General features: G+C 41.9%; 1 protein-coding gene across 1 annotated transcript in view; it reads right to left on the reverse strand.

Moving 5' to 3' along the window:
- Nucleotides 1-13,791, reverse strand: part of SIGLEC1 (sialic acid binding Ig like lectin 1) — a 79,049-nt gene extending 65,258 nt beyond the window's left edge. The window contains exons 1-4 of the mRNA XM_088463866.1: nucleotides 13,746-13,791; nucleotides 10,506-10,565; nucleotides 4,033-4,380; nucleotides 1,040-1,336 (exon numbers count right to left, since the gene is read on the reverse strand). Of these exons, the coding sequence (XP_088319992.1) occupies nucleotides 1,040-1,336; nucleotides 4,033-4,380; nucleotides 10,506-10,565; nucleotides 13,746-13,791 (751 nt within the window). The remainder of the gene's footprint in view (nucleotides 1-1,039; nucleotides 1,337-4,032; nucleotides 4,381-10,505; nucleotides 10,566-13,745) is intronic.
- Between the last annotated feature and the right edge of the window lie 2,545 nt (nucleotides 13,792-16,336).

Here is a 16,336-nt window from a genome sequence, read left to right on the forward strand (position 1 = left end):
TTTGAACACCGTTGCATGGCCGTGCATAAATTGGCCATTGCGACGGCATACGCAGCCTGAGTACTTACTGCATGCTATGAGGTTAGCAACTTCTAAGTAAGGTCAGGGCTGCTGTAATTCTGCGTGAGGGGCCGATGGTACTCGATGTTACCGATGTTTATGGAGATTTGCAAGGTATTGTGGATGTGAGATAGTGGTAGTGGGAGGCAGTTGGCGTCTCTATCCTGGCAGTGCGACGGCACTGCGATAGCAATCATTAGCATATTTCTGCAGCAGACCTGTGTGCGATTACAGAGCTGCGATCGCAATAGTGATCCATAATGAATCAGGCCCAAAGTACAGTAACATTTTGTAACTCATGTCTAACAAAACCTCCATTTATTATGTGTAGGGCCGCCAAAAGCTGTGCCAGGCCCGGGTGACAGGGGACGTGGCCTAATCGTGGGAGGCATGGCCACGCCCCCTTAGGAAAAAACCACAGAAAAAAACAGGGGGACGCTGTGAGCCCCTCAGCCCAATGCATAGCCAGTGGGGGGCGCGATCAGCATGATCGCTCCCCCCATAGGCATCGGAGACTGCTCAAGCTGCTACTTAGCAGCTGCGAGCAACTTCCCACTGCAGCCCAGCACACAGTAGCATAGAAGGGAGGGGGGGGCCGGTGCCGGACCCGGGCCCCCACATGTCCCTCCAGCAAGCCCAGGCCCCTTGTAATTTGTACCAGCTCCCCCCCTCCTCTTGGCGCCCCTGAGTGTAGAGCATGTGACTCAGAGCAGGGTGACCCAGTATTGGTGGGTTCTATTCAACTCAGAACCCTGTAGTCACAGCACCCTCTATTGTTCCACCCCCTGGCCTTCAATAAAACTGCACTCATTGCCAGACATCTATTGTAATACTATAATCATTAGCATTAAACTGTAGGTGAAGTTGTACTAATAAGCCTAGGTGTGGCATTAGCAGACTGAGAAAACTTGAACTCAAATGAAAGTTATTGATAATTGCTAAAAAAAACCAAAAAAAAACAACAACAAAAACTACTTACATGTAACATTGAGGGTAATTTCCCTGTTTGCTTTCAGGGCTCCAACAGAAACTGTACAATGAATCTTTTTCTGGTTTTCCATCCAGGTGAAGCTGGTTGTGAGGTTCTTTGTGACCAGAACACCACTGGTGTCCAGCTGCACGTTTGTAGATATGAATGACCTGTCTGGGACGTAGTCCTGCCAGTCTAGGGACACCGAGCCATCTGGACAAAAGTATGGTGTTGAACACTGAAAAGTCACTGAATCACCTTCATGAATATGTGTTGGAAGCACAACTTCTGGGGTGAGGAGATCATCTGTAGAGACGGCAATGAAATACACAATGAGATAACTGTCACCACAAACCACTAACATCTCCGATTATTATAAGAATTGTCATGCCAATAATGTTCCTTAAAATGTTGTTTAAGCTTAGAACAATAAACTAGCAGGTTAGACGATAGACCACAGGAAGATGAGCCTCTATGGCAGAGTTTTTAGAATAATGGATTACTAGCATGTAGGCTTCATGCTTTAAACATTCAATATATCATATTAAATATATAATATATAAGAATAAGAAATCTATAGTTAATATAATAAATAAACTTCCTTCCTTTCAGTTTTACAATGTGTAGCTTTGAAATGAATCCACTAACTGTTGTCAAACTTCATCTGTTGGATCTTTCTTCCATGAATATACAGGTTGAGTCTCCCGTATCCAAATATTCCGAAATACGGAATATTCCGAAATACGGAATTATTTTGGAATAACTGAGATAATGAAACCTTTCATTTGATGGTTCAATGTACACAAACTTTGTCTAAGGCACAAATTATTGAAAATATTGTATAAAATGACCTGCAGGCTGGCGTATATAGAACATAAAAGCATGCTGTCTTTATACTGGGGTCCCATTCCCAAGATATTTCATTATGATATGCACATATTCCAAAATACGGAATATTCCATTATCCAAAATACCCCTGGTCCTGCGCATTTTGGATATGGGAGACTCAACCTGTACTGTGCTATTATTTAGTAAAATGAGGCTGACAATACAAATACTGTATAAAAGTAAGAACATGATAATGATGTAGTAAAAAGTTCGACAATGGCACACTGTTAAATGTCGACAGGCAACTATTTCGACATTCTCGGAATGTCAACATTATGTTTAGGCTGCGGAGAGTAGGGTTAGGGTTAGGCTGTAGGTGGGAGGGTTAGGGTTAGGCACTAGAGGCCAGGTTAGATTTAGGGGTAGGGATAAGGGATAGGGAAGAAATACTCATCTGAACGGCGGAGGATCGAAGGTATAACCCGGAAGTCACAGTCACATGACCGCCGGGACCTGAAAGAAGCAGCTTCAGCCATCGGCAGAAGGTAAGTCGTAAGGGACGATAAGACTACATTCTAACATGTCGTCGTTTCATCAATTCTACATAATGAATGTCGGCATGGTCAATGCACATTTGTATTGACACAAGTTGAGCCCAAGTGCATAACCGGTATGTCAACCCATTTGGGTTTGATGGCTACTTAATGGATGAGAATGAAGAATTGGTTTAAAAATGTTGAGGACTTTTATCATCTTCTCTAATCCTCCAATGACATGATCATAACATGAGAGATGTGAGAAGAGAGAGAATTGATCCTGCAGCAACATGAAGACATCTGCACTAAAATATGTCTGGTTTAGAGATAGACTAGTCAATATTCAGGCAGCATGTAGTATCCAAAGTGTGTCAGATACCCATTCTAATATATTGTAAAAGTGGCCCTATTTAACCACTTACAGTAACTGGTGATTTTTTTCCGAAAACTGCTCCAAAATTGTTATTTTTTATGATTGAATTAGGTCAGAACATCTATTTAATACTTATTCAATACAATTTTATATTTAATTTTTTTTTTTTTAACTCATTTACATCGATTTTTACTATATCGGTCATCGATTAATCAGACTATCGATGTTCGGAACATAGTGACCATCACAACTATGATTTAATCTGCAGCTGCTCTTCTGAGGGGGGCTGGGGTGGGAGAGGGTTCATTTACATTTCCCTGACATCTACAGCCGCTGGGCGGGGGGTCCTGGAGTGCTGATCGGCAGCACAGCAGTCACTGTGGGAGGGTGCAGGGGTGCAGAGGGGCCAGGGAAGTCCCTCTGCTAGTGGCGGCTGCTGGAAGATTATTTTATGATAGCCGAACACCGTACATAACGTAATTGTTTTCGACCATGTCAGTTAATGTTTTGCCTGGTGGGGTCGCAAATGATGAAATATGAAGATATCCTCTAAATTCTCACAAATTTTATGAGATACTCTTTGACATTGTATCAACTTTCATTACAATTTAGTTTTTTCTATAAATAACTTATTATAGTGAGTCCGACATTAGCCCCAGGCTATTGCAGCAGTGATGTGCGGTGAAGTCAATGGTTGTGGAGGTACACATGGAGATGGGTCTGAGTGCTGGGAGCCTTTCTCACCCCCTACTCACTGTAACTCTCCCCTCACTATACTAAGCTTCAGTGTCTATTGATTCTCCTACCTGCATCACTGTGTCTTCTCTTGCTGCTGCTGAACTCCAATCTCTAAACACTGCAGTGCACTTCCTGGTCACATGACACATCCAAGGTGTCCATCAGTGCTCAAAGCATGCCCCATACTCAGAGGCATGCCTTTATTAGCTCTCTTTCTGTGCAGCTTACTGCCCATGGTGTGGCCCTGCCCCCTGCTCTGCAAACAGTGTTTGACTATACAGAAGTGAGGCTGAGCTGTTGCTGCCTCATCTCTCATCTCCCTGCAGTCCCAAGGAGCACCACAAAGCTGGTGAGTGTTAACTATAAAAATGATTACAATAAACAAAGAACATGTTTTTAAGTTATAAATGTCTTCTTTGTAGTATTCTTATAATGTTTATATACAATCTCAGGAGAATGACAGAGGATGTGAGAATTGTGGGCAACAATCTGTATCGCCACCGGTTATGTACAATTAGTAGACGTACCGGTCATTTGTAGTGTGACTCCGTTCTTGTCCTGCCATTTATTCACATTTATTATCTCAAACCGAAATCGAAATGTTGCCGCGTCTTCTTTCCGAAGGTTTTTTATAAGGATGCTGCAGTTCTTTGGAGACGAGCCCCCCAGAAATTCCACCCGCCCAGCGAACTCTTTATCAGCTGGATCAGTAGAATGGTATACCAACTTCTGATTACTGTCATACCAGATTGTATTGATTCCTTCCTTAGGCTGGATGTCACTGGGGTAATCATAACTACATGGAATAAAGACGCAGGATCCAGGGACACTCTTCATTGTCTCCGGGCACTTTACAAGCCAGGACGAGTAAATTCCTGTAGGAAAAAAGCCATAGTTACTGATTTATATCCAAAGGTTTAACAACAATATAAATTTAAAGCATTCCTAAACAAAATTGTTACTGTAAATATTGCAGTATAGTATGAGAAGGCATAAGGTATTTATACACAGGTTTTTTTTTTTTCAATTATTATTATTATTATTATTATTATTATTATTATTATTATTATTATTATTATTATTATGTGTTGGTGATATAATTCAGCTGTAGTGGGTATTGTTGATAAAATAAACTCTGAAAATTGTATTAAACTCCCTATAGGTTCATTCTACACAAAGGCCCTCATTCAGACCCGGACGCAAGTGACCGTTCGTACGTTCGGTGTACGTAAAAAAATATTTAAATTCAGGCACACGCTCGAATTTCGCTCGCATCCAAACATCCTCCCCAAACTCAGGCGACCCCTCCTCTAACTAACGAGCGTGCCAAATAGCGAGCGTACATCCCCGAAGTGGTTTGAAGGGAACGCACGCACTAGTACTACCCGGAAGTTGGACTGTCAGATTTCGATTAACTGCTCGTTTATTCTGCCTACCTCCCTCAATCGTAACATGCCAATCAATATATCAATTAGGTTAATTGGTTTTTTTTTTTTTTTACACAATGCAATAAACTTTATTTATGTCCGTGTTTGTGTTTACCCGCAGAATATGTACGGCTTAAACATTCGCTTTTAATTGTCAAAATACATGTTAGCCCCTATTAAATAATTGTTCCATTTGTTTTTCTACCCGCATATTTCCTGGAGTTCAATTCTTTATGTAAATTTGCTAACGCATGTCACTGCATCAAGCCTATCATAAGTCTCAACAGATTTCTGGCCCTGTCGAACACATGACTCATACACTAACCAATAGAATTGCTCCTGTTAATTTCCTAAATACATTAGCCAATCATAAAATTTGGGTGCACTTTATCAAAAATGTTTTTTAGGAAAAACTCCATTGCCATCATGAGAGCCTCCGCATTCACCAGGCGCGAGCTGCTGGTGCTTACGGAGGTGATGGATAGGCGGATCACCAACCCATCACCAACCGCGAGAAGCGTTCCGCATATGCATGGCCATGTTTTCCCTGTATTTCATATTTATTCATTCACTTCATATCTGCATGGCCATGTTTTCCTTGTATTTCATATTTATTCATTCTCCTCATATCTGCATGGCCATGTTTTCCCTGTATTTCATATTTATTCATTCACTTCATATCTGCATGGCCATGTTTTCCCTGTATTTCATATTTATTCATTCTCCTCATATCTGCATGGCCATGTTTTCCCTGTATTTCATATTTATTCATTCTCCTCATATCTATTTTTTTGTTTTTTTTTGGGGTGCATTTGAAATTTTTTTTGGCCGCGGATTTGTGTTGAAACTAACCACAATTTGTTTCCCATCTTTTAGGGGCCCAGCGAAGACTACGCCGTCAGCGTCGGCCAGACGGCGATCACGGCCACTCTCCCCAACCCCCAACCAACACTCCAACTCCAGTCCTTCCCCTATTCCCCACTCCTCCCCAGCCTTCCTACACCCTCAGCCTGATTTTTCTGGCCTCCTTCCCCTCCGTCCCAATTCCCCCTCTCCTCCAACCACCCCTCTTAGAATGACCCCCTCCCCAGAGTTGGTCATTACCCCGCCCCGATCTTTGGGGAATGGACCCACCTCCGAGGAGGACGATGGAGGGCCTTCCGTAGCTGGCGTTGGGTCTTCCGGTATGTTTTTCTTTGCGGTTTTTTATCGTCACAAACTGTTTGTATGTAATCATGGGTGTTTCCTTTTTTTGGGTTTTTTTGCTAAACTTTTGGGGTTTTTGGCAATTGCCTTTACCTGTTACTGCTGTTTGCAACATACACATAGCACACCTGTCGGAATTTGTACATAGGCCTTGTATTTTTGCCCTACACCATTTTAGTTTGATGAGTTTTAATGGTGTTTTTTTTAAATGTTTTTTGTGGAGTTTGGTTTTGGTTTTTTTTTTAATGTGGTTTCACTATTGTTGTATTAATCCCCACACTTTTCTCACCCACAGAGGAACAGAGGCGTCGGGCCGATTTATCCACCTGTGTGGCCCAGATGCACACCAATATCATCGGGGTGCTGGTGGTCCTTGACCGTATGTCGGTCCTCCTTAGGGAGTAGTTTTTTATTTTTGGCCCATTATGTTAATAAATTGTTATTTTTGAAGTTACGTTCTGGCTCATTCGTTTTTTCTAAAGCACATATTGTTTACCCTGACATAAGTAGACTGTTCCTGCAAGGATTTCAAATTTTTGACACTAAGAGTGTGTGTTGGATTTTTATGTCAAACAGCCACAAGAAAACACCTAACAGTAACAATCTGATTTCCCTTTTTTGGTGTAGTCACAATTAGATATTTCTACATTTTACAGGTTCCTAGTTGGTGTGCAAGCTGCTTAGGCCAATCTTATGAAGCAAAATGATTGTACAGGCTTCCTTTTGGTGTTGGTTTGGACCCTGAAAAAAAATTACATTTTATCTCAACTGGCGTCAGTACTGGATTACCCCTTAGTCAAATGTAACGTGTGTGAACCTGGTTACACTTGCTGGTAACGTTACAAAAAATGTACAACATTTCACTCTCCAAACATTTATTATCAACATAACTGAAAAATCAAAGTGGTCACTCACAAACAAAATACACAGTGATAATCTCAAATACAACACATACCAAAAAAACCACATCACAAAACAAAAAAATCAAGAACTGGTTGACGAAGGACCATGCCAACATGATTCCACAAATATGACGTTGCAATAAGGGTTCCAGAATATATCCCCAAAATGTCCACATACAGGTTTTGTAAGGGTAGCAGGAAGTAGTCATCGTTGGAGTGCCAAAGATTATGTGAAAAAACAGAAGATGGAGAAAATAATTAACAAAAAATTAGATGTTCTCAAACAAAACCAAACACATTAGGTATCAACACTGTTTTTTTTCAAATAATTACCTAAAAAATCTGGCCACCACATCATCGCGTATGGCCCCCCCACATACTGACCTCCGACCAACCTCGGGGGGCCATCCTCAGATAAGACATCCTCTGGCTGCAGTGGGACACCACTCCTTATGGCGATGTTGTGATATAATCCACACAGGACCACAATTTTCAAAACCATATCCGGCAAATACATGAGTTCGCCACCAGAGTGGTGGAGGCATCTGAATCGGCCTTTTAAAAGGCCGATACAGCGTTCCACCACTTGCCTGGTGGCTGTAAGTGCAGAATTATACTCACTTTGTGGCCCTGGTGTGGGAGCCAAATAAGGAGTGAGCAGCCAGGGCGTGCAAGGGTAGCCACTGTCTCCTGTGAAAAAGAATAGTCAACATCAGGCTCACTCTGTATGAAGCTTAACATTGTTATGTACTAAAGGTCTCCACTTACCCAGAAGCCACGCATCACCAGCTTGTAGGTTGGTTAATTTGTGCAATATCCCTGATTGCCGGATGACGAAGGAGTCATGTGCACTTCCTGGTAATTTTGCATTCAGGGACAGGATCTGGAGGGAGGCATCACATACCACCATTACATAGAGGGAGTGATAGTGTTTCTGGTTTCTAAATATTGCCTCCAGCCGTGCTGGAGGCTGAAGTGGTATGTGAGTACCATCCACAACCTCTATGATGTGTGGGAAGCCAGCTATTTGGTAAAAATTGGCCTTGGCCACACTAAGGGCACCCATATCCAAAAGCATTTGAATAAAATGATGGAGGTGCTTGAAAAGGGCCTCCATCACTGCCCTCAGGATCCGGGAAAAGGAGGATTGTGAGATGCCCGCCACTATTCCCACCGTTGTTTGGAACGATCCTGATGTACAGAAATGTAACACAGCCATAAATTGCGTAAGTGGTGGAATTGCTGTAGGACTGTCAATTTGCCGCTCAAGATCACTCTCTATTAATGAGAGAGTGTCTATGATGATTTTTGGAGGAAGACGGTATCGTCTTAAAACCTCATCATCTGGCATTCCAAAAAGGGTGACACATGTTCGAAATATCTGGGGCCTTGCACGTCTACGATGCCTACGCCTGGGATGAGATTGAGGTTGGTCGGCTTCGGGAGTAGGGCCAGAACAATCCGACCCATATCAACCTGAAATGGCAACATTGGAATGTCAGGCTTTTTACCCCACCCATTAAAAATACATTTTACTTAGCTTGAAATTACCATCCATTGATGCTTACATGCTGGGGTATTGTCATGATATGTTGTAACTGCAAATAATCACATCAAAAATAAACATCATTTTATGCTGGCCAAGTCATTATCAAAAATTTAAGCAAAAAAAACATAAAAGGGGACACACACACATTTTGGCAAAGAGCAAAATGACGTTGCGCACACTACGTCAAATTGAGGCCAAATGTAAGCAACCAATGCTCCCGAAAAAAAAAAAAAATTTTAAGGGATGAATAAACATTTCACAAAGCGCTAATTAGTTCGCATATACAAGTCACAATAGTAAGTAGTAAAAATGCGCTAATTAGTTCGCATATACAAGTCACAATAGTAAGTAGTAAAAATGCGCTAATTAGTTCGCATATACAAGTCACAATAGTAAGTAGTAAAAATGCGCTAATTAGTTCGCATATACAAGTCACAATAGTAAGTAGTAAAAATGCGCTAATTAGTTCGCAAATACAAGTCACAATAGTAAGTAGTAAAAATGCGCTAATTAGTTCGCATATACAAGTCACAATAGTAAGTAGTAAAAATGCGCTAATTAGTTCGCAAATACAAGTCACAATAGTAAGTAGTAAAAATGCACTAATTAGTTCGCAAATACAAGTCACAACAGTAAGTAGTAAAAATGCGCTAATTAGTTCGCATATACAAGTCACAATAGTAAGTAGTAAAAATGCGCTAATTAGTTTGCAAATACAAGTCACAATAGTAAGTAGTAAAAATGCGCTAATTAGTTCGCAAATACAAGTCACAACAGTAAGTAGTAAAAATGCGCTAATTAGTTCGCAAATACAAGTCACAATAGTAAGTAGTAAAAATGCGCTAATTAGTTTGCAAATACAAGTCACAATAGTAAGTAGTAAAAATGCGCTAATTAGTTCGCAAATACAAGTCACAATAGTAAGTAGTAAAAATGCGCTAATTAGTTCGCAAATACAAGTCACAATAGTAAGTAGTAAAAATGCGCTAATTAGTTCGCAAATACAAGTCACAATAGTAAGTAGTAAAAATGCGCTAATTAGATCGCAAATACAAGTCACAATAGTAAGTAGTAAAAATGCACTAATTAGTTCGCAAATACAAGTCTCAACAGTAAGTAGTAAACATGCGCTAATTAGTTCGCAAATACAAGTCACAATAGTAAGTAGTAAAAATGCGCTAATTAGTTCGCAAATACAAGTCACAACAGTAAGTAGTAAAAATGCGCTAATTAGTTCGCAAATACAAGTCACAATAGTAAGTAGTAAAAATGCGCTAATTAGTTCGCAAATACAAGTCACAATAGTAAGTAGTAAAAATGCGCTAATTAGTTCGCAAATACAAGTCACAACAGTAAGTAGTAAAAATGCGCTAATTAGTTCGCAAATACAAGTCACAACAGTAAGTAGTAAAAATGCGCTAATTAGTTCGCAAATACAAGTCACAATAGTAAGTAGTAAAAATGCGCTAATTAGTTCGCAAATACAAGTCACAACAGTAAGTAGTAAAAATGCGCTAATTAGTTCGCAAATACAAGTCACAATAGTAAGTAGTAAAAATGCGCTAATTAGTTCGCAAATACAAGTCACAATAGTAAGTAGTAAAAATGCGCTAATTAGTTCGCAAATACAAGTCACAATAGTAAGTAGTAAAAATGCGCTAATTAGTTCGCAAATACAAGTCACAATAGTAAGTAGTAAAAATGCGCTAATTAGTTCGCAAATACAAGTCACAATAGTAAGTAGTAAAAATGCGTTAATTAGTTCACAAATACAAGTTACAACAACGCCGCATAAATAAAAAAAAAAAACCACAGAGTTCGATTTTGCAAAAACAAACGTTACATGTGTAAGGCCAACCAAAGTTGCGTACAGACAAACAAGAACATTTCCAAAACAGTTTAACAAATGAACTTACCAAGAGATAATATATAAGAATCCGGAACAAAATGTCTTTGGGGCAGAGCCAAAATAAAACCTAAGAGAGATGAAATGACGGGAAAAACTTATTAGAAAAATCGACACCAGAATGAGAGACAAATTGACCCAAAGTTAGACTTCCCCAAACTTACCAAAACTGGAAACGACCAAAAAAATTAAAAGGGAAAAAAAACGAACAGAAATCAAAAAAAGAATAAATCCCCCAAAAAAACTTCAACAAACGCAATCTCCTACACCAGCCAACAATCAACTCCAACCAACGTAACCTCCAACATTCAATAAACGCCACCTCGATTCGAGACGCCCAAAGCCATAAATAGTGTTTCGTTTCCCGCACAAATTAAGGAAGGATCATAGGAACGCACAATCAATGATGCGGCCGCAAAATAAGGACGCATGTATAAATACGTCACGAGACAAAAACACAATTCTGGTGTATTTCTAGTTTGAAGCTCACACATGGCTACAGACCAGGGAAACAATGGACAACAGTCAGGCGGTAAGTATATCATGCATTTTGACTCAATGATTAATTTGAAACATAATATTGTGCAAGTTGTGAAGTTGACAATTCACCAAAATTACACACATAGGTGAGGAGGATGACATGGAAGAGGCTGCTGGGCCCAGTATTCCGGGCAAAGCTGCCAAAAAGAAAAGGCAGCCACAATTCACAAGAAAGGAGATGGAGGTTTTGATTCAGAAATGTGTGGACATCCTGCCACAGGCAGACAGGAATATGAGTGCTAGCCAGAAGTGGAGAATGTGGGAAGAGGTAGCCATGGATGTCAATAGGGTGGGTGATTATGTCCGTCTAGCCCGGGATGTCAAACGGCGGTAAGTAAACACTTGACCACCCTAAAACCAAAAACCAAATAAAAAAAAAAATAATGGTTCCAATTTCATCCCACAGATGGGCGACTTCAAATATCGCCTGAAGCAAAAACTGGCGGACAGGGCTAGGCATGCAAGGGGGACAGGTGGGGGTCCCACCCCTGTGTCATTGGAGTTGACTGATTTAGAAGAGCTGGCACAGGGGTGTGTGCAGCCTGTGGAGGTGTTTGGCGTGTCCAACATGGATACGGACATGCCAGACTTTGCGGCTCCTCATGTTGTCCCAGGTAAATGTTGTGATGTCACCAACTCTGAAATGTTATTGTGCCAATATGTAGATTCTAATGTGAGTCTTTTCTCATTTTTCCAACAGAGACACAGGCGGATGAGTCTGCTCCAGAGGGGAGCCTTGGCCGCAGAATTTCTGCTGGCTCTGCAGGGGAGGAACCAGTACATCCGGCTGAGGACCCTGCAGAAGCCAATCCAGGGCAATCCCCCTAGCAGGCAGTGTCCCTCCTCACAGAACTCAATTTTAAATCGGATTTCCATACGGAGATTCTGCAGAGGATGGACGCCAGTCTGGTACGGGTGGCTGAGGCCCTGGAGCAAAATGCTGTGGCCAACGTGACCATTGGTCAGGCCCTGGCGGAAAATACCAGGGCCAACATCCGCGTCGCCACTGCCCTGGAGCAGCTCGTTCGCCAGCACATGGTGGAGCCGACCTCCCTTCCTGCCGGAACATCAGGATCCTCCACCTCTGGCACAACATCAGCCAATCCTCCAAATGTGCCTAGCCCTGTGCCTAGTCCAGAGGCCACAACATCTGCCTCTGGACAGGCCAGCCCGATGACATCCCGGACCCGGTCTGGCGCCCTCCCTCCCCCAGCCAAACGGCCGAAAAAATGGTGACACCATTGGCTACTTTTCCCACACTCCTTCTGTGCTTGCCTCATATTCCTTTCTGGCCAAAACTTCCCTCTCCTTTCTTGTGAATTGTTTTTAATTTTTGCATTTACGTTTACCCAAAAATTATTGTTTGCACAATTAATAAATATTGTGGAACACTGCCAAAAATGTTTGAGTTCAATATGTGTATTTTTTTTTGGGTGGATACCAATAAATTTACCACAAATGTACGACTTTGTATTCTGACATTATTGTAAAAATGGGTTACATTTAATCCGGGCCCACAAGCCAACAACGTTCAAACTAAAAAATTACACATTGAAAAAAAAGGGCTCATTAAGGAACGTTTAAAACATTACCTAAGGAGGAAAAATCACCTTGCAAACACAAAATGAGGGACCAAACCTAAACATGATGACATTATTGTTACAATAGTCCAAAAACGAACACATTGCGGCCAAAATACACCCCCACAAATGTACGCTAATTGATTGTGTAATCCAGACATTAGCAGCTATGATTTCCACCTGCGTTCGGTTTTGTGCTATCCAAAAAAACTGCTTTCCAAACACATACCAAGCCGTTTTTCAATCCAACACTAATTGAGTTCCTGGCAAGCCGTGATTAATCGATGCTACATCGTGGAGTGCCGGGACGGAGGAGAAGGCCATCGCCACTGTGGTCGAGTTATCCAGCCCCTAAGCTGTGCGAGCATTTTGAAGGGAAAGAGGATTATCCAGTGACGTATGAGTTGGTACGAACACATTTGACGTTCGCATTTGTTAATGTATGTACGCCCAAAAAACGCCTCGCCACGCCTGCGTTTTTCCATCTCCACCCCGTCAACGCCCAAAAATGGCCTGTTCTGTCAATCACATTTGACATGTCACTTCCTGTACGCTATTTGACGAACGAGACAAAAAAAACTCGCAATCTGCCGTACGCACATGCGCAGTGTAACACCGACGCATGCGCGGTTACTCAACATGGGAACGCAACGAGCGTACTGCTGTTAACGAACGGCTCTGAATCAGGGCCAAAGACCCTTTCTTAATACTTTTATCAAAACTTATCTAATAAATAAAGGCACAGACAACAGGAGTTGGTATTTAAAATGAAGGTCAAATTTATTTTGACAGGTTAAATTGAAAATGAAATCATTCTGATTAAATTATAAATTAACGTTAAATCTGGCTGACTAATATGCAACATGTAACACTAAACCTCATGTACCAAACTCCTTCTCCCCTACGCATTGTAAGCTTGCGGGCAGGGTCCTCTAATCACTCAGTTTGCCTGTTAATACCCTGTCTCATTGTATTACTGTGTTACCAATTGTAAAGCACATTGTAATATGCTATATAAATAAATGTTAATGAATAAATAAATGTTTAGGCAAGTTCCTATTTTTGTATTTGCATTACTTGTACAGTCACCAGTAACCACAAAAGGAGGATATATCAATGGGATACTGTACCTGAGACACAGAAAAGAGCCAGAAGATATATCTTCAGCATCAACATTTCCATTTATCTGTGGAGGAAACAGTCCAAAGTCAGCGTCATTTCATATCAGCCTTCTCTAAGTGATAGTTACCATTTTTGTTGCCATTGTTCATTAACGTTACACAAAGGTTGTACATATAATTATGTATGTAAGTAATATCTCAGGGCTATGCACATTGATCAAAACTTTGTTTTTTGTTTATTAAAATCAAAATACATAGAATAATCTTACATTATTAATAATGTGACAGTCAGCATTTACACTTCTGTCTCTGTGACACGGATTTGGCCTTGCTTTGAGTATTAAGCAGGCTTGAAACACTAGATTTACCGTGTCCAACAGAGGACCTGATTCAGAGATGGACGCCGAGGTTTACGCAGTTGAGCGATAATCGTTAATCTGCGCATTGGTCTGAATCACACTGCGCATGCATCAATTTTCATTTTTATCATCGCTCTCCGTGAGGATTTATTTGCAAATTGATTGACGGGCAGGGACCATTCGTGGGCAGCAAGAGGGGGGTGGCGACGTTTTCCGTCTTTGCCAGCGATTGTGATCCCGTACCAGCTAAATATGTCTCTGGCGTTTCAGTCACCGCGGCCAATGATCGACTATAGGATTACTCAGAAGACCGATAATCGACTGATAGCGACCAAGCTGCGTGTTTGCACGCAGTTACTTGGATTTGCAAAGCCGCCAGTTTGCGCCTCATTACAAGCCCCTGTGACTGCGGCGTTTGCACATTTTCGCACATCAGAAATTGCAGAACCATCTGAGACCAACATTCTGGTTATTCCTGAGCCCACACCGGATACAGTAAACACGTGCGCCATTATCTATGGGTGGGTACACGGCCAATGCTAATGACAATGGCTGCAGCTGCGGGAGGAAGTAAACGGTGGGTGGGATGGGCTTCTACTTTCAGTCGCACTGATGTTTTACTATACACGGGTAGATTCTCGCATTTGCATAAGGAAATAGGTAGACTGCCGCAGCTGCACGGTAAAGCAGCCGCAGATGCATCTGACTCAGAAGCAGGCCCTGTATGACAAAATATAGAAAGATTTAAACATATACAGTAAAATATACAGTATTTCAAGTGATAGAAAAGGAAACATATATTAAAATTGTAGTCAGAAGCGGATAGTGATAATGGGCGTAAGAATAGGTATAAGGGGTGCAGCTGCTATGTGGCCCAGAGCTGAGGGGGGCCCATCCTCCTTGTAAAAGTTACACATGTTATATAGAATTTTCACCATTGGGTGATACATAGCGGCCCTTACACACTTTTACTATGGGGCCTCCAAATACCTAGTTATGCCCCTGATAGTGAGGCTTCCGCCCCCGCCTCTCAGCCAATGAATGGCTCCCTCTATTTAACTCAATGATGGGAAACGCAGTATGAACTTTAGTTTCCCTGTCACTTGCCATTCAGTTCAATGGAGGGAGCCATTCATTGGCTGAGAGAGGTGGGGGCTGACCTCTCTCAGCCAATGAATGCTCAGACACGGACCTTCAAGAAGGAAGCAGCATCTGAGAGCTTCATTCGGGAAGTAATAACCTTCCTGTTTAGCGTGGTTCACTTTTTTTTCATTTTGTTATTTTAAGAAGACCCACGGATGCCTACTTTGGACCGAAGAGGACCAAACCACGCATAGGAGACGGTGAGTATGTTTATTTTCAACAGGTACCCTATGGAATTTCTACTGGAGAAGGGGACCGATGCTACAGGGATACATAGGTGAGTATGTGTACATGTGTGTGTATATGTGTGTACATGTGTGAGTGCATGTATGTTTATTAAAATTATACTGTCACAGTGTGTGTGTGTTTTTTTCAACATTTCATTACAGGTGAACTACACATGCAAGTGGATCCTTAATGCCCCGCATGCTGGTACTTGTGGTTCTCCAAGTACCAGCATGTGGGGGAGGCTTGCTGGGACCTGCAGTTGTACTGTAAAGACAATGTTTGACATATTCCCTTTTTACATTACATTTACACAATCAACCTGCCACCCACCGCCCAGGGGTGGCGGGGATAGTCCCGGGCTATCAGGCTAGGCTAGGGGTGCCCTGGAGAGGGGGACCACTTTATTGGGGGTCCCCAACTCCCCAGGGATCCCTGGCCTGAGCTGACTAGCGGTCAGGACTGATGCTGTGGCTGGGGGGGCCTGGTGATAGTGCTCCCCTGGCTGTGGCATCTGCCCCTCACTAGAAAGGGTCCCATGCTGGTTCTGGAACTTACAGTGGAACCCTACATGTTTTTTTCCCTGTAAGTCCAGAACCAGGACTGGTTCCCAGAGCCCAGTGCTGGTTGTATTAATCACAGTGGAAACCTACGCAATTTTTTCCCTGTACTTAAACAACCCGACTGGCTTTCAAAAGTCCGGGGCTGGTTGTGTTTTTTTGGGGCGGGAGCTCACGTAATTTTTTTAAACATTTAACTCTTTATTTGCTTGTTACAGTAAGATACATGCTGGCATCTCACTGATGTCTGCATGTATCTGTGTCAAAATGAACTGCTCATGCTGGAAGTGAAAGCATGAAACAGCTCTATGCT

The sequence above is a fragment of the Taudactylus pleione genome, unplaced genomic scaffold (genome assembly GCF_031769625.1).
Source record: "Taudactylus pleione unplaced genomic scaffold, aTauple2 ptg001476l, whole genome shotgun sequence".
In the NCBI taxonomy this organism is placed as follows: Eukaryota; Metazoa; Chordata; class Amphibia; order Anura; family Myobatrachidae; genus Taudactylus; species Taudactylus pleione.